Below are 18,361 nucleotides of genomic sequence, written 5' to 3'. Positions count from 1 at the left end.
GTGGGACTTGAATGTATGGTTGGAGCTGATGAGGCCTTCTTACCCCCACAAGGGGAAAGTGTATCTGATATTGAACCCAAAGCAGAGGGAGCAGAGTACAGAGGTGCTGGTAGAGAAACGGGTCAAGTGACATGTGAATCCTGATCAAGCTGTGCCTGAAGCTTGTGCCTGAAGCTTATGCCTGGACTTTTCAGTTACCTGAGCCAGTAAGCTCCTTTTTAGGTAGGCCAGTTTGGAATCAACAGCTCTAACTGAATCAAAGAAGAAGTGCCAAGTGCAGTTTTGAACATGGTGAGTTCCCATCATCTAAAGCAGAGCATTACCTTCTAGAAAGGTTAAATCTGGATTGTAATTCTCGTTTCCCCATAAACTAGCTGTGTGACCTTGGTCAAATTATTTAAGTCTTCCCAGCCTTTTTCCTCAACTATAAAATAAGGATGGCAACTCAAGTTAACACGAGATTTTTAAAGGATATAATTGGGTGTTGGTTATGTAAATATATATATTTGTCAAAATGCATTGAACTGTATATGTAAGGCTTGTGCATTTCACTGTTCATAATTATACCTAAAAAAAAAAAAAAAGCATCTAGTCTGACGACTGGCACATAGGAGATGCTTAATAAGCGGTTGAGACTGTGCTTGCTGTGTCTGGTAGTGGTTTCTGGCTCAGAAGAGAGAGCTGGGAGCAAACAAGGTTCGCGGTGGTCCCAGAAGCAAGGGAGCAAACAAGGTTCCCGGTGGCCCCAGAGTGAGAAGAGAAGAGGGTCAGGACAGAGCCTTGGAGAACCTTTAGGTTGTTTCCTGTTTTCCACTATGATCAGTAATGCTGTGATGAATATTTTGATACATGAATCTTTGTTCATGTTTTTGTATGGAGCTTCAGAAGTGGAATTACTGGGCAAAGAATATTAATATTTTTGAGGACTATTATACATATTGCCAAATTGCTTTCTAAAAATGCCATATCAATTTATTCTCTCAGTAAGATTTCCACACTAATTTTTTTTTTTAATAAATTTATTTATTTCTGGCTGTGTTGGGTGTTCGTTACTGCGCACAGTCTTTCTTTAGTTGTGCTGAGCGGGGGCTACTCTTCGTTGCGGTGCACGGGCTTCTCACTGCAGTGGCTTCTCTTGTTACAGAGCACGGGCTCTAGAGCGCAGGCTCAGTAGCTGTGGCGCACGGGCTTAGTTGCCCCGCGGCATGTGGGATCTTCCTGGACCAGGGCTCGAACCCGTGGTCCCCTGCATTGGCAGGCGGATTCTTAACCACTGCGCCACCAGGGAAGCCCTCCACACTAATTTTGAAAGGCCCACACATAATGGATGCCATGGAATACAGCAAACAGGCTTACCAACTGTAATGGACAACTGTTAACTTTTGTAGCTGATGAACACTTTTAAAACAGCTTCTCTACAATGTGTTCATTTCCCAAGGCCGCAGCCAGAATATTAGCATTCCCAGGCTCCCTTCAGCCAGGGTGCAGGCAGATGACCTAGGTCCTGCCAATCAAATGCACCCATGTGAGACTGATTCAGAAGTGGGCAATGTGAAGAATCAGGCACACGGGGAACACACGTCTTTGTGACAGCTGGGCAGGCGGCATCCTGCCCTTCAGGGACAGCAGAGCAGAGTTTCTGGCATTGCAGTGTGAGCTTGGGCCCGGGGCATTGGTGCAAGGCACGGTGGGGATATCACTGGAGCAGCCCCGTGGAGTGTGTGGGCATTTCTCCTGGCTTTGTGGCTTCTGAGCCCAGCTCCCTGGTTCTCCCAGAGACTCTGAGAGCCTCGACAGAGCATCTGGTCTGCTCCAGCCCAGGGCGCAATGTTTGGCTGGGGTTTCGATCCCAGGGAAGAGCTCCTGGCTGACAATTACTCCAGCCCTGGGTGCAGGAGGCCTTGGGGTAGCATTAGGGTGGCCCTCTTGATCGCATCTGCTCTCCGGCCCCAGATCTTGGTGGTCTCTTAAAGTTCAAATGGGCCTCAGGGCACACATGTATCTTTTTCTCCTTTTTTTTTTTTTTTTTTTTTGGTATTATTTTAAGACCACCATAGTGGCATTTGGTACTAATCTAATTTTTATGTATTCTTTCTCATTTTCTACAAGCACACAAATGTTTTACACAGTTGCAAACACAGAGTTATTATAATGTCATATTCTGCTTTTATCCCTCATTACACAATAAAGTTTCCATACTGTCTCATACTGCTTTTCTTCATTATCATCTTCAATAGCTACTAATACTGTGAGCAAAAAAACCACAATTTCATTAGCAATTCCTCTATTACCAGACATGTATGTTCTGGTTTTTCACTATTATAAAAATATTGAGGGCTTCCCTGGTGGCGCAGTGGTTAAGAATCCGCCTGCCAATGCAGGGGACACGGGTTCGAGCCCTGGTCTGGGAAGATCCCACATGCCGCGGAGCAACTAAGCCCATGAGCCACAACTGCTGAGCCTGCGCCTCTGGAGCCTGTGCTCCACAACAAGAGAGGCCGCGATAGTGAGAGGCCCGCGCACCGCGATGAAGAGTGGCCCCCGCTCGCCGCAACTAGAGAAAGCCCTCGCACAGAAACGAAGACCCAACACAGCCAAAAATAAATAAAATAAAATTATAAAAAAAAAAAAAATTGAAATGAGCCTCCTCATGCACACAGCTCTTCTCCTCTGCATCAATAACCAGAGGAAAATGAATGAATGCAAAATATGTAGGTTTTCATAATTTTTCACGTGTTCTGCTGAACCTCTTTCCAGAAGGACTGTGCTGACACGCACCCGGCACGGTCTGAACGTCTGTTCTGCCACCTCTTCCCCGGCTTTGCGTGTGAGCAGGTGTTAGTTAGGCTGGTGAGGTTATGGATCGTGTTCTCCTCACTGTCTGGCTTCCTTTATTACTGTTTTATAATAAAGGAAAAGGATGTAATACCCTCTATCAATCTAAAAACCTCTTCAAGGATAAGAGTGAAATGAGAGGAAATCTCAGGGTTTTAGAAAAGCTCTGTTGAAGCCATATCCTCCCTTAGAGGCCTCTCTTACAAATAAATAGGTAACTACTCAGGTGAAGTGTCCAAAACCTTCCTCCATTTGCTTATGACTTTGATCTCTGTTAAAATGCCAGAGGGAAGCGTATGCTACTTACACCTTTATCTAAGTGGTCTACGTTTTCTTTTCAAAGTCAGTAATTCAGAGGCTGTCTAGAAACTTACGTCAGAAACTATAAAGGAAGATATTAATGGATTTAACTATAATTAAAGCTGTCATATAACCAAAACCCCGTAAGTAAAAGACCAACGAAAAATTGGGGAAATATTGGCGATATATGTCAAAAGATGAATAGCCCTAATTTCCCTTGCGACTTCTTTGATCCAGAGGCAACTTAGAAGCGAGTGGCAGCCAGGCTTCAAGACGAACCCCCCTCCTGGAATGCGTGCTCCCGGGCCGTCCCTCCCACACTGCACCCGAGCCGGTCCCGCGACCACTTCTGAGACTGGGTCATAAAGGAGACTGGCTGCTGTCTTGCTCACTCTCTGACTCTCTAGGGTCCCTCAGGGAGAAGCCAGCTGCCATGTGGAGAGAAGCCCTATGCGGCAGTCCCCTGGCCAGGAAACGAGGTCCCCAGACAACAGCCAGCACGAGAGCGAGCTTGGAAGCGGATCCCTGTGCCCTCGGCTCTCCGGCTGAAGTCTTCACTAAAATCAAAGGAGAGACTCTTGGTCAGCACCACGCAGCTAATCTGCTCCCCAACGTCTGTCCCATAGAAACTGTGAGGCAGTAATTTTTTTTAAGCCATTAAACTTTGGGGTAATTTTTTATGCAGCAATAGAAAACTAATTCAATTGTGCTGTTTAATTTCCAAACATTTGGGAATTTCCTAGATGCCTTATTATTATGTTTATGTTTTTCATCATTATTTATTCAACCCTTTTTCTGCCCATTACCTCTCTCCCCTCTCCTGGGGCTCCAATGACAGATGTGTGAGACCTCTGGATACTGGTGCACAGGGCTCTGAGGCTGTCCCATTCTTCCATCTCTTTTCTCTCTGGCCTGGATGATCTCTAAGGGCCACCCCTCTCGTGTCCGACAACAGCGAGTCCCTTCCCCCCACTTGGTGCCTGTCCCCTTCCTGCCCGTAAGTCCGCCTTCTCCACCCCTGTGCCCTGGATGTCTGCCCTTCATGCTTTTGGACTCCATGTCACCTCTGTTCTTTCTTTTTCTTAAACCTACATGTTTTCTTCCTTGTTCTCTGCCTTGGTTGACAATTCCTCTCTTTGACCTGACTGAATGACCATAATGCAGAAATTAATCAAGTTTATCTTCCCCTGTTCTGTACTGAAAAAGCAGATTTCTTTTTTTCTTTAAAAGCAGTAGGCAATTAAGTTTCACTGTTTACCGTGACCACACAGAATGGCTCTGAAATAAGTTTTTGTCTCTGGCATAACTGCTGATGTAACTGTAGATGACCCATTAGAAGATTTAGTAATTCTTCTAAGTAAGCAAAGCCAAGTGGAAGAACATGCTTCATTGGTCTCAAACTGAATTTAGCCTGTGTTTTGACGATGGAAATATATTTAATCCCTTCATTCTAAGCATTTAATACGCACACACGGTTTCACATGTCGTAAGGAAAAAGGACAAAACTCCAATGGTTTTGATTAGATCTAGAAACGTTTGTCATCTCAAAAGAAGATGCTGATCACCTGAGGTTTGTTTTATGCTTCCAATATAAACACTAAAGTAAACACATTAAATATTCAGTTAACTCTTTTCCAACCAGACAGTTTTATCAGTTTTATCTGTTCCACCTGGTTGCTATCAGAATGCCTGCACATTAGAGGAGTGTTTTGATTGCCCCAGGTCTCACTGCCACAATTCTTCCAGGAAGCCTGGAGGTGAATCTGGGTGATGATTTTCTCCGTTTCATCATTTTCTTGCTAAGCTTCTCCTACTATGAAATCCATAAGCATTCCCAAAGCCCCCAATTAAAATGAGTCACTTAAATTTTTTAAAATGTCTACAACTTTCCAAAAAACAAACCTGCTAGGAACTTCTGACGCCGTGGTTCTTAATCCTGTCGGCTGGGATCCCTTGAGAATCTGATAAAAACCACAAACTCTCTCCCCAGAAAACTGCAAATATGTATTTGGGATACAATTTCAGGGAGTTCAGAAGCTATCTGAAGCCCTTCCCTGGGGCCCCGTCAGGAACCCCTTGTTCTAACAGCCTCTGAACGTGGCACTGACAGGAGCTGACCGATCCCACAGCACGTTTTCTTACCATTGCTCTTGCTTCTTCACGAATGGATGGAATAGAAAGGATGCTGTACAGAGCTCCATTCACATACGGCTGTATCTTTAAGGGGAGAAAAAACAGTCATTTGCAGGTTCTCAAATACCATACAACTCAAACATCACACACTACCCTTGAGAACAGCCTGGCTAGCGAGGAAGGCGAGCACTGCCACCTCCACAGCTCCCTGAGCTCCAAGATGCAGGTCTCCAAATGACAGACATCTCCACTGGCACGTCCCAGGGCAACAGCTGAAACTAAGAGTTCAAAACCAAGAGCATCATTCTCTCCCGAAGCTTACTCCCGTTACATGTCATTGCTGAATTAATGTCATCCTGATGACTCAGGCTAGAACCTTTGGAGGCATCACTCATTCCTCTCTCTTCTTACCCTCCAGTGTTGGGTCTCCAAGCCATGTTTAGTAGGAACCCTTCTTTTCCATAGGTGCCGCTACAGTCCTTGTTCAGACATCATCGCCCATGACCTAGGCTACGTGAGATCTCCAAAAGGGCCTCTCTGCCTTCTATGTTCACCCTTTGATCCAACCATCATATCATTGCCAAGACTCTACAGCATGGGCCAAATCATCCCTCCCCCGACCTCGGGAACCTTCCGTAGAAACTACCTGGAAAGTCCTAACTCCTTACTATAGAACATAGGGCCCTTCAAGGTTTGGCCTCTATATCACCTTTTTCTGCTCCTCCCTTCCTGCCACTTGGAATTCACACTACACAGATTCCACTTCAGGGACTGCCCCCCACACCCAGCACACTGTGACACACCCTGGCCTGGTTCTAGCAGCTCATCTTGCTGGCAATGCTCTTCCCATATATGTCTGTCTGGAAACCTATGGTTCATCCTTTAAAACTCAGCTCAGGGGCTTCCCTGGCAGTCCAGCGGTTAAGACTCCGTGCTTCCAATGCAAGGGGTGCGGATTCAATACCTGGTCAGGGAACTAAGATCCCAAAGGCCACACGGTGTGGCCAAAATAAATAAATTAATTAATTAAAAATTAAAAAATAAAACTCAGCTCAGACATATCTCAGAGGAAGCCTTTCCTGAGCCCCCAGACAGGCTGCTCTGCTCCCTGTACATACCTCCCTCCGCTTCTGCGCTGGATTCAGCATTTATTTACTTACCTGCTGCCCTGCTCGGCTTGCAGGATCTCAGTTCCCTGACCAGGGATTAAACCCGGGCCACGGCAGTGAAAGCCCAGAATCCTAACCCCTAGGCCACCAGCTAACTCCCAGGATTTAGTATATTTTTAAACTTATACTTAGGTCTCTCCATGAGCTCTTCAGGGACAGGACCCATGTTTTACTCACATAGGTAACCCTAACATCAAGCCAGACAGGAGGTGGTACACGGCAGCCGCTTGATAAATGGGCTTTTCCCTTTCGAGCGGACTGCATGCTACATTCAGTCTCTCCGCGGCAGTGGGGGCGGTCTCGTTTCCCACCACTCCTTTCCAGAACTGGATTTCTTACCACTTTTCATTTCTGCTAATCTAATGGGTAAGAGAAGACATCCTATAGTTGTTTTTATTTTCATTTCCCTGACTACTAGCAAAACTGAAGATCTTTTCATATTTACAGACCATCAAGATTTACTGTTCTGTAAACTGTCCATTTATACACTTTATCCTTTTTTTCCTGTTGGTTTTTTCTCTGTTTGACTCTTAACGTCTATCAAGAGCTGGCTAAAGAGGGCAGATCTTTGTGGAGGTTTTGGCTTCAGGTGCAAAGTTATGTCATGGTTTCCACAAAGGCATTTGTAGAAAGCGGGTGAGAGAATAATCATAGTGTGTGTTAGCGGAGCCAGACCTCTATTTTATTGAAAAAGGGCTTGCCGCCCATTGGCTAGAGCACCACACGGATGAGAGCAGACGCAAGGACGGCCATCCTGTGGACAGTTCGGCAGGATTCTGACCCAAGACTGACACGTGGGGTGAGCCAGCGGTGATGGGTGTCTATGCCCCAGGGAAGCTCCGGCTCGGGCCCTCGAGGGGGAAGTGCGGCCACGTCCGCCGAGGACGGCTGTGGCAGCAGAGGGGTGAAGGCAAGCAAACGGGGCACCCCTGGGGGACTGGTTAAGTGAAACGGGAGGGCTGCCAACAAGGGGCTCCTGTGCAGCAGCGAGAGTTAACGACCTACACGTACATAAAGCAACAGAGAAAGGTCCTAAAGACACAGTGAAAATGGAAGAAAAGGATGAGATTTAGAGGGCAATGTTATTTATACAAATTGAACACACCCATAATATTAAATATATTTTCAGGTTACATACATGTCCATGGACATATATGAAACCCAACAGAGGAGTGTCAACATGGGGGGAGGAGTGAAGCAGGGGGAGGTGACCAGGAGGAAGAAACAACCCCCGGGAGGGAGCAGCACAGGCCAGCGAAAACGGCAGTCGTGCTCACAGCGGGAAGCCAGGGGACAGCCTCCTGCTCTGGGTGCCAGAATTTAAAAATGATAAAAGCCCTGACGTAGCTTATACAAATACCTGGAAGAGGGCAAGTGCAGTAAGTACCCCAGGCCACCCTCCCCCAAGCCCGGGGCTTACGGCGCTGACCGGGTACCTCGTGGTTTTCATGGCCGAGCAGATCCGAAAGAACTTTCAGCACGAGGCCCGCCACCTTGGCACACATGTTCTTCCCTTTAAGAGGAAAAGAGAGAAACAAAACAGGACATGTCTAAACTCAGAGGCACAGTTTCAAGTCAGGCAGACTTGAATATGAACCTTGGCTCCTCTGCCTGTGAGCTGTGTGACCCTGGATGAGTCACTTCACCGATTTGGGTCCCAATTTCTTCCTCTGGGGTCCCTTGGGGATTATTAACGTCCACCTCAAAGGGCGATGTAGAATTAAGTAGCTCAGTATATCTCAGGATGTTAACACTAAAGTTTCCCAAAGCAATATGAGAAAAGGAGACAGGAGCATGAGACATAAAGAGAGCATCAGTTTTTTGTTTTTTGGGGGTTTTTTGGCCGAGCGCCACGGCCTGTGGGACCTTAGTTCTCTGACCAGGGATCGAACCTGCGCCGCCTGCATTGGAAGCACGGGGTCTTAACCACTGGACCGCCAGGGACGTCCCGGCAGCGCAGCATAGGGCGGCACACTCCCAGTGCTCAGCAAGTGGCGGCAGTTCTTATTATCAGGAGGTCAGAGCTGTTCACTACACTGAAAGCTCGATGAGTCAAAGAGCCATGCTCTCCTCCCAAGTGCACACGCCATCACTTAAAAATCCTACAGCTATTTCAGAAATTCCAAACATCATCATGACAATCGCTGCAAATAAACTGATGATAATAAAGAAAAGCCAATTATAATCTGATAAATGTTTTAAAGCTAGGAAATTTGCATATGCTACTTTTTTAAAAAAGATAGAAGTAAGTCATTTAGTCAGTCAACAACACACAGTTAGGTGGTTCAGATTCCAAGGCGTCTGAGGGTGAAGGAGCTTCTAACAAATACCCCTGAGCTATTTATCCAGGTAACCTTCTCCCAACACCAGGGCTGCTGCTCAGACAGAGGTCAGCCATGGGCCGGACGTGGCACCTCTCCAAGGAAGATTCTTCCATCCCAGGGAACAGATCATTTAAGTGGGATGGAACCTGCAGGAAAGCTAAAATCACTCCCTTTATTGATCAAGACGTAAATGACGTGAGATGTCACGTGGGAATTGCTGTCTGTACGAGGTGGAGTGGGGAAGGCGACTGTGATTAAGGGCAGGAAGCCTGGTTTAATGTCACCAACTTAATCCTGTGCAATCTTGGGAACATGCTTCTCTGTCTCCAGATAAAACAGATCATAATTCTTCACTTCCTACCTTTGAATAATGCAATGAAGATGAAGAAAAATGTAATGCAATTCAATCTCCTCTTAATGTGGGTACTGCATATATATATATATATAAATTATTCTTTCCAAGGCCAGAGTGGTATTTTGGCTTTAGGGATTCAATAGCTTTCTACCTAGCTGGACATGCTTCACACTCTTTTTCTGTTTTGCGTTTTCTGGGAGGGAGACGAAAGGCAGACCACATCAGGCTCGTGGGTTCTCCAGAGCCGGGGGCGGGGGGACGGCAACAGTGAGTGAGACCTGTGCTCCGGAGGCAGAGGTTCATGAACAGGGCCACCGAGTACTCGAGCGCGTAGTCAGACAGGCAGTCGGGCTCCTGCAAGACGTCAATCAGCCAGAAGAGGAGGCCGTCTCGAATCATCGCTGTCTGCAGTGGGCGCCTAGGATGAAACAGCCTGCAGGGAGTTAGCAAGAAACCTCTCACGTGAGAGTACATAGCAGTGTGAGTGCCCATCAGAAAAGAAACTTCACAGAAGTTACGGACGCTGGCGAGTATCTTATTGTTAGACCTGTACAACGGAAACTACAACAATAAATTCTTTACCTTTCAGGGATATTATTAAAGGTTTAAAGAAAAATAAGGCAGTAAGGAGACTTCCTACTCCGAAAGTTTCCTTTTCAATATTTAGAATTAGCAGCGTATTACTTCAAATACTTAATAAGTATTTATTGATAGCTTTTGGTCTACTTAACCCAGGAAACAGAGTCATAGAAATAGTTCACTGACAAACAGATTTTTACCTAAAGTCTAGTCTATATAATCTAGTTTGGGCACTTTGAGCTATGTAAAAATAAAGAAATACAAAAAAGAAGACCAGCTCATATAAAACCAGCTCGATACCATTTTGATTCAGATCTCTATAGAATAAGGGTAGTTTAGTAACCTGGGTAATACAATTTATATGGAATTATTTTCTACCCAAGGTCCAGGTGGAAAATCTTACAAAATCCAGTGCCTCATCATAATGTGTTACAGTGGATGTTATCATGTCAACCTTAAGAATTTATGGGACTAAGAACTATAATAACTACAGTTATTAAATTTCTAAAAGTTTTTCAAATATAGTCAACATCAAGCTAAATCATCTTTATAAACAAACAGAAACATGTTCCTATGATCTGAGGAAGTAATAACTCTGGAGATTATTTATAGTTCTTTCAATTAATATAGGTAGAACAAGAAATTTTCATCAGCAGGGACATGGCAAATAGTAGGAACTACATACCTACAACTTTCCCCACACAAAACATATACACACTTAGAATATGTCCCTTTTCAGGTTTTAGGTTATTAGTGAGAGTCAGTCAGATGTTAACCACAGTCCCTAAAAAGTTAGGGACTCAGGTACTTAAATTCTTAGTAGTCAACGAGAGAGTCAGGTGGTCATCAGGGAATATGGACTCTGGAAGAATTAGCATATGACCCAGCAATTCCACTCCTAGATACCTACCCAGGAGAAAAGAAAACATGGGTCTACACAAAGACTTGTATGCAAATGTTCATAGCAGTATTATGCATAATAGCCAAAAAGTAGAAACAACCAAGATATCATCAACTGATGAATGAATACACAAAATGTGGTCTATCCATGTAATGGAATGTTATTCGGCAACACAAAGGAACAAAGTACTGATACATGCTACTTGTATGAACCTCAAAAACATTATGCCAAGTGAAAGAAGCCAGTCACAAAAGACCACACCAGTACAGGTAAATCTATGGAAAACAGAGTGGTGGTTACCTGGGGTGAGGGATAAGAATGAAAAGTGACTGCAAATAGGCATGAAATTTCTTTCTGTGGTGATGGAAATGTTCTAAAATTAGACTGTGGAGATGGTTGTACAACTCGGTAAATATACCAAAAATCATTGAATTGTACACTTAAAACGGGTAAATTCTGTGGTATGTAAAATACACCTTAATAATGCTGCCAATTTAGAAAAAAAAAAGCTCTGGGAGGACATCAGATCTGCTTCAAGAAGAGGTGTCTGAGTTTTAAATCTCTAACATGGAGCACTCCCAAGTCATGACCAGGTCCAGGCTGAGACTACAGGGCAGGTGGCTGAGATGGGTGGACCAGGACCCAGGAGGCTCCACCCCTGACTTCCACAGAGCGACCTACCCCACCGACTGTGATTGTGCATTTACACGTGCCTCTCCCACAGTGAACAGTGAGCACTTGCAGGTGGAGGCTCTATCAGGGTGCATTCATGTGCTCATCTCCAAACCTTGCACGTGGCTTGAGACACAATCTAGCATCTAGCACCTGGTCAGCACGAGATAATGGTCATTAGGAGAATATAACAGTGCTTTAGAGTGTAGGAGCAGGACGGTTTAGTGGATCCGAGATACGCTTTCCAGCTCTTCTTCAGAAAGCCACCCAACCTCTTCTAAGCATTCACTGAAAAATATCACCTGCATCTTGGATTGTCACTGGGACCAAATAAGCACAAAACAGTGGCTAAGAAACCCCTAAGTTGATTTCACAGGTGCCACCATGACCTACTGCACGGTCAGCACCTGAGGCTGAACTTCTGCAAGGCCCCGAGAACATTCTCCCGGGTGATGACGTCCTTGTCTTCCTCCTTCAGCCTTTCTTCCAGCATCCGCAGCACCTTCGTGCTCTGGGCAAGGTAGCGGCGACCTAATAATATAACCAGAGATGAACAAGGGAGAGAATTTATCTTGTGTTAGGTTCATGCTCCAAAACCACTTTCTATGAAAACTTTGCATATAACACACGTAGAGTTTGGGTAATTTTATGTTCTAGAAAACTTATTAAAGCATATTTCAACTGCAAGTTGGTTTTACTCAATCAACTATCTAATGAATGGAAAACCACTTTTCCTGTCATCTAAACACGATTCATCACTGTGTTCTTGTGCGGAGCGCTGTCTTTTATTTACCCAAAATCTTTTTTTTTTTTTTTTAAACATTTTTTTTGATGTGGACCATTTTTTGTTTTTAAAGTCTTTATTGAATTTGTTACTATACTGCTTCTGTTCTATGTTTTGGTTTTTTGGCCCCGAGGCATGAGGGCTCTTAGCTCCCCGACCAGGGATCGAACCCACAGCCCCTGCACTGGAAGGCAAAGTCCCAACCACTGGACCGCCAGGGAAGTCCTTACCCAAAATCTTGAACCCAAAAGTCAGATCACGAGGAAAAAGGGGGTGATGAATCTGTGTGTTATGAACCCCTTAGTCTTAACAATAGAGGCAGCCCAGTAGTGCTTTCTGGACACACCCATGGCCTGGAGAAGAAGTTAGGAACCATACCTGGAACCCTATCACTAGCTTGTTGTGAACTTGTATCTTGATACAGATGACATTAATTTCAGACGTAAAGTTCAACCGTATTACATGAATGGTCCCTGGCACATACCCTGGCTTATCATAAAATGTTTGTTAAATGGCTGGAAGAACAAACAAATGAATGAAAAAACTTTTGGAGTGTCATACAGTCACAATTTAAAACTCCCATTATTCATGTTAAAAAGAGCTCAAACAAATTAGAATTTATGGAAGGTAAGGGCATTTTGTAAAATCATTTTGAATTAAATTATGGTGGCATGTTATTTTGGGATTTTTCAAATCCTCTTGATTTAAAAGGCTTAGTCTTTTGCAAGACATGGTATAGTGCTTATTGGGATAACTTTATTTCACCAACCTTATTCGGCCTTAAGTAGAAAATGATAAAAGATGCATTACCTGCTATCTTGAGAGCAATCTAAAAAGTACTATGTTACAATACCAGAAAGCTTACAAAATAAAACTAAAGGCTAACAAAATAAACTCCAAAACCATCAAAATTTGCTCTGACATAAATTACAGCAATATGACAACAACTAAGTTTTTCAAAAGACCTTAGATGCATTAAACAGTAATAAACTGAGGAAACACGTCATTGCCAAGAAACTTGGGGAAGAATGTGTTTTCACAGGGAAAAACACATCCACAAGACCTAGCTCTTCTCTCTGAAGGTATCAATGAAAAAAAAAAATGTTGCCTGCCATATCAGTAAGCAAAGGATGTTGCAGCCATCAAGCTGCTACAGCCACTCTGGACGGTGAGCCCTGAGGGAACTCAGGATGGAGACCAACGGGCTGCCCACTGCCAAGCCCTCAGCCCCTGCAGCCACCCCCAGCGGTGCACCCTGAGGAGGCTCAGGATGGGAAAGCACAGGATATGGCCCTAGATCGCTGAGGTGCCCGTCAAAGGAATGATTTCAGTGAGCCCAGACTCTTGCATCTTCCCGTACACAGAAAAGTGCTGAATTCCTTAACTCGAGATGTCTGGTTTTCTTTAACAGTAATCTTTTGATGCTCTGTCTACCTCATCTTTGCTGCAAAAACTCCTATATACCCTGGCTCCCCCCTTGCCTCTTCGGAGCAGCACCTCCGAGCTATATGAGATGCTGCGGCCGGGCTTAAGTCCTCAGTTTCGTCCGCCAAATAAAACATAATTCTCAGCTTTTCATTTTTTTCCCTCAGCCGGCAAGGAGAGCTGCCGTCTCACCTTCTGCCAGGGACGCGAAAGCGTTGACGAGCCTGGCCGTGTACTGCCGCACCACCTCGCTCTTTGAGTGCAGCAGCTGCAGCACATTCCTCTGTGGGAGAGAAAACTATATCAAAAGAGGAAAAGCCATGAAGTGAAAGAAAAGTGAGAGAGAAGCATACGTCTCCTCTGCAGGTCTGATGTTCTCTTCCTCTGAGTGAACTTATTAGAGGTGATTCGGTCTTGATTTCCAACTGATGTTTTTCTGAGAGTTGGCAAAAAAATATAAGTTGTTCAGACTTCCAAATTAGGAGAATTAATTATTCAAAGCACTTAGAATGGTGACTGACACCAGGTAAGCAATACTATTTGCTATGACTGTTGTTGAGGTTCTTCCAGGTAGAACGATTGATCCAACACTCGTCTAATTTCGCTCCCTCCAAAACCACCATCAAACTACAGTAAATGGCTTTTTTAAGGAGACAAATCCTCAAGGACAGAGAGGACAGCACAGGAAACTATAACAACACAATTTTGGAATCAGGAATGCAGGATGGTAACAAACTTAGCAGACCCAAGAACGCCAAGCGGGCAAGGAGGAATCACCCAGCTTATGTCACGTAGTCCTCAAAAGTCTCAAGAACTGGGGGGAAATCAAGAAGAATGAATGAAAGCGGTGGAAGCAGCAGCTAGGTCCCCCTCGTGCTGCTCCTGCACAGCTGTCCTCCCGTGCACCTCCCATCACACATCTGGGAGCGCTCTCTTTCGAGGGCAACACAAAAGGTCTCTGGACGGAGGACAGCAGGCACAGGTGAGCAGGGCTGCCACACCCAAAATGGAGTAGGGGTGGTGCCTAAAGGCAGGATAAATACTCAACAGAGAGCCACCCCCGTCCTCTTCCCCTACCTGGCTCTCGGAACACTGCCAACCAGACTGTTACCTTCTAGGCAGATTAGAAGACACTTCTTGGAGGAGAATGACCAGCCCTGGAAACAGGAAAAGAACTAAAGTTCCTGAAATCAGAGGTTCCCAATAGCTGGCCCACCGGGGTCACCCTCAGTGGAGCTCTATGCCTACAGGCCTGATCCTCACCCTCAGAACCGCCAATCAGCTTTTCAGTCCCTCCACTCTAAACATTAGGAGATAACCAAGGTCTACCAGGAACTCAAGGAAAGTTTCTAACATGGAAAATAAGGCCAAAACAAATGGGGCAGGGGACAGAAGCAACTTGGAGGAAATGAAACTGTGCAGGGAGAAGAAAACTAAAAATAGACAAAAATTTGTCATTAATATCCTCAGAGATATAACTGTATCCATGAAACAACAGAATGCTACAAAAAAAAAAAAACCAAAAAAACACAAAAGAGGGAAATGAAAAACTCTACAGGAGGGTTGGAAAATAAAGATGAGGAAATCTCCCAGAAAGTGGAACAAAAAGATATGAGAAAAAAGATAATTAGAGAACCAACATTCAGAAAGAAGAGGCCCAACATTCAGAAAGAATGAACAGAAAGAATGAACAGAGTTCAAGAGGCCCAACATTCAGAAAGAATGAACAGAGAAAACAATAGAGGAAATCATCAACAAAACAACTCAAGAACAGTTCCCAGAACTAAAGTTGTCAGATTGAAAGGGCTCACAAAGTGCTCAAAACAGTGAATCAAATACACATCATGAAAGCCATCAATGGGAAATTCATTAACACTGGTGAAAAAGAAAAGATTCAACACGTTTCTAGAGAGAAAAAACAGGTCACATACAAAGGGTCAGGAATTAGAATGGCTTGGGACTTTTCAACAGCAGCACTGGAACCTAAAAGACAATGAAGCAATATCTTCAAAATTCTGAAGGATAATTATTTACAACCCAGAGTTCTATACAAAGGGTAATGATATTTTCAGACATACAGAGTCTTGAAAAATATACTCCCCATCCATCCTTTTTCTAGAAGCTATTAACTAAAGGCTGTGCTTCACCAAGAAGACAGTATGGAATATTGGAAACAGGGATCCAATTCAGGAAAGGGCTGCAAGGAATCAACATACGTTTGGTGAAAAGAGATTTCTGGAAGGCAGCTGTGCCCCAGATGTGGAGGGCCACCAGTACAGGCTGAATGACTGGCTCAAGAAAGTGACATACTAAAGGCTGTCATCCCCAAGATGCCTATTGCCACTGTACCATCTTCATTTAGGTAAAATTTTTATTGAAATATAACATCCATACAGAATATTGCCCAGATCATAAGTGTGCAGCTTGATGACATGTGGGTAACCGGTAGTCAAATCAAGAAACAGAACATTACCAAAGCCCCAGACGCCCTTCCGGGGTCCCTTTCCAAATCAAGGGCAATATCTCTCCTGGCTTCTTATATCGTAGGTTAGTTCTGTCCGTTTTTAAATTTTTTAACAAATAAAGTCATGCAGTATGTATTCTTTTATACCTGACTTTTTTCATTCAGTATCATGCTTGTGAGATTCATCCATGTTGTATGCTGTGTGCTCCTTCTCATTGCTCAATATATCCCATTTTACAGATATATCCCAGGTGATTTATCCATTCCACTCTTGATGGGACATTCGGGTTATAGCCAGTGTTTTGCTTCTTATAAATAGTGCTGCTATGAGCATTCTTACACATCTTTTAGTTGAACGTACGGACACATTTCTGTTGGGGTTATACTTAGGAGTGGTTTTGCTAGGACACAGACTATGCGGTTTTAGTAAATACGGCCAGGGTTCCAAAGTAGTGCACCATGTAACATATTTTCAAACAGAGTGCAAACTACCTGGGTAAGGGGAGCCCAGACTCACCCACACTTGGATACCCCTGCCCTTGCTCTGATGAAGCTCCAGCTCCCCCACTCACACCCTGCTGTGTGGATCAGCTGTGGAAAGTCTCTTCATCCCCACAGGAGTGTTCTCATGTGATCAGCTCCTGAGAACTAGAAGTAGACGAGGCAAGCTTAAAAACCCAAATTACAGAGCGGCTCACCATTCCCCTTGGCCATACATATTGCTGCTGGATAACCAGTACCTGGCCTACCTTTCAGCCCTGCCAGAGGCCCTGTGCTTCCCGGGACTCTCTCCTGACTTTGATTACCAATGTCCCCAGAGGGGACCATTAAGAGCCCAGGGAAGCTACGTCTGATTATAATCCAGCAATTTTATTCATGTCATCTTCCCCTCGGTGCCTTCATCTAACATGGAAACAGTACCCTTTCCTTGCAGAGCAAGGTCTGTGCTTGCTACTCAGCAAACCCCAAATCAAACACTATATTATTCAGGGTACATATGCAAATGCGGACACTACAAAGAAAAGCAAGGAACTGATTGAGACAAAAGTGAAGGTGTGCACACTCATGTTCAATGCAGCATTATTTACAACAGCCAAACGGTAGAGGTAACTCAAGTGTCTGTTGATCAATGGATAAACAAAACGTGGGATATATATGTATACATATATATGTGTATATATGTATATATATATATATATATATATATATATATATATATATATATCTCCCAATTTATTTTGGTGTCATGGTGACACGGCACCCATGTTTCCCAAGGAGTTCTCCTGCTCTGCAGATTCTCTGACATCTTAAGATAACTCCAGCTCATTCCTTATTAAAAAAAAAAAAATAAGCCAGAGCAATTAAAAATAATGACCTGAGGAAGATATGACATTTTCAGTGGCTATAAAGATTTCGGCATTTTGACAAATATCATATATCACAAAACCTAAGACACCTTTCATAGGAGGACATATTATTTTTTTATATATAACCAAGAAAGAAAAAAGCACTGCAAGTTAAACTGTAACAGGCCATCGGCTATTAGATACACCCCAGTTTCGGAGATGCTAAAATGGGGGGAGAAATTACATCTTAGATTCAATGAAATATCACAGTTCAGAAAGAATCAGTATTGAATTCACTCTTTGAATTTGAGTTCGTAAGTCATGACAGTATATTATTCAGCTGCTTCGTGTCTTATAGGCTGGTTTCCATGCCATTACAAATACCAACAGGAAAAAAAAGGAAAAGAAAATAAGAATTTGAGGGACTATTTTTCATACTTAACTGTTTCATGGGAACAATGCGATTGTGTACAAAGAAGAAACTCAAAACCCTTAAATGTTGTCGCCTGTGCACACAACAGATTACGTGCAACAAGCTTTCTCCGGGGCTGTTTCATCAGCGATCCTAAGAGGTATTGATACTGCACTCAGGGCGCACACCGTGAAGCTTAACAGTAGGGAGATGAAGTTTTTAGAGCATTTTGGTAACGATGAAACTGAAATAATGAGATGCAGTATCTTCTCTACATAGGGCATGTTCAAGCTCTCGATCCTCTTTCGGGAGGACAACAGGTGCTGAGAACAGGGAAGAGGGATGAGGAGTGGGGAGGACTCCTCCGAGCTGGGCCCTGGGTTAAGTTCTTCCCACACGTGACCACATGCAACCATCCCAACAACCTCACGAGGCAGAAGATGGCCCCTTCTTGGTGGTGGAAAGCTTTCTGAGATTGAGAAATTTGCTTAAGAGTGTCTGGCCAATAGTCGGTGGGGCAGAGATTTGAAACAAGTTTATCTCCCTCTAAACCCCATACTTTTCCCGCTGCACCATTAGACCTATCTGGTCCAAAGCTATATACAAAGAGTGTTGAAGACACTTTTTAAGTCAGGCCCAGATGAAAACAATTTGAATCTGCT

General features: G+C 44.1%; 1 protein-coding gene across 10 annotated transcripts in view; it reads right to left on the bottom strand.

Moving 5' to 3' along the window:
* Positions 1-18,361, bottom strand: part of ARMC9 (armadillo repeat containing 9) — a 156,181-nt gene that overhangs the window by 80,700 nt on the left and 57,120 nt on the right. For 9 of the 10 annotated variants that reach the window (XM_059928919.1, XM_059928926.1, XM_059928928.1 and 6 more), the window contains exons 14-18: positions 13,670-13,760; positions 11,676-11,799; positions 9,395-9,549; positions 7,874-7,950; positions 5,278-5,352 (exon numbers count right to left, since the gene is read on the bottom strand). In XM_059928919.1, the coding sequence (XP_059784902.1) occupies positions 5,278-5,352; positions 7,874-7,950; positions 9,395-9,549; positions 11,676-11,799; positions 13,670-13,760 (522 nt within the window). The remainder of the gene's footprint in view (positions 1-5,277; positions 5,353-7,873; positions 7,951-9,394; positions 9,550-11,675; positions 11,800-13,669; positions 13,761-18,361) is intronic. The other variant, XM_059928922.1, reaches the window with a different exon arrangement.

The sequence above is a fragment of the Balaenoptera ricei genome, chromosome 7 (genome assembly GCF_028023285.1).
Source record: "Balaenoptera ricei isolate mBalRic1 chromosome 7, mBalRic1.hap2, whole genome shotgun sequence".
NCBI classification, from domain to species: domain Eukaryota; kingdom Metazoa; phylum Chordata; class Mammalia; order Artiodactyla; family Balaenopteridae; genus Balaenoptera; species Balaenoptera ricei.
The sequence above is the reverse complement of the archived record's forward strand: the minus strand, read 5'-3'. Positions and strand labels throughout refer to the sequence as shown.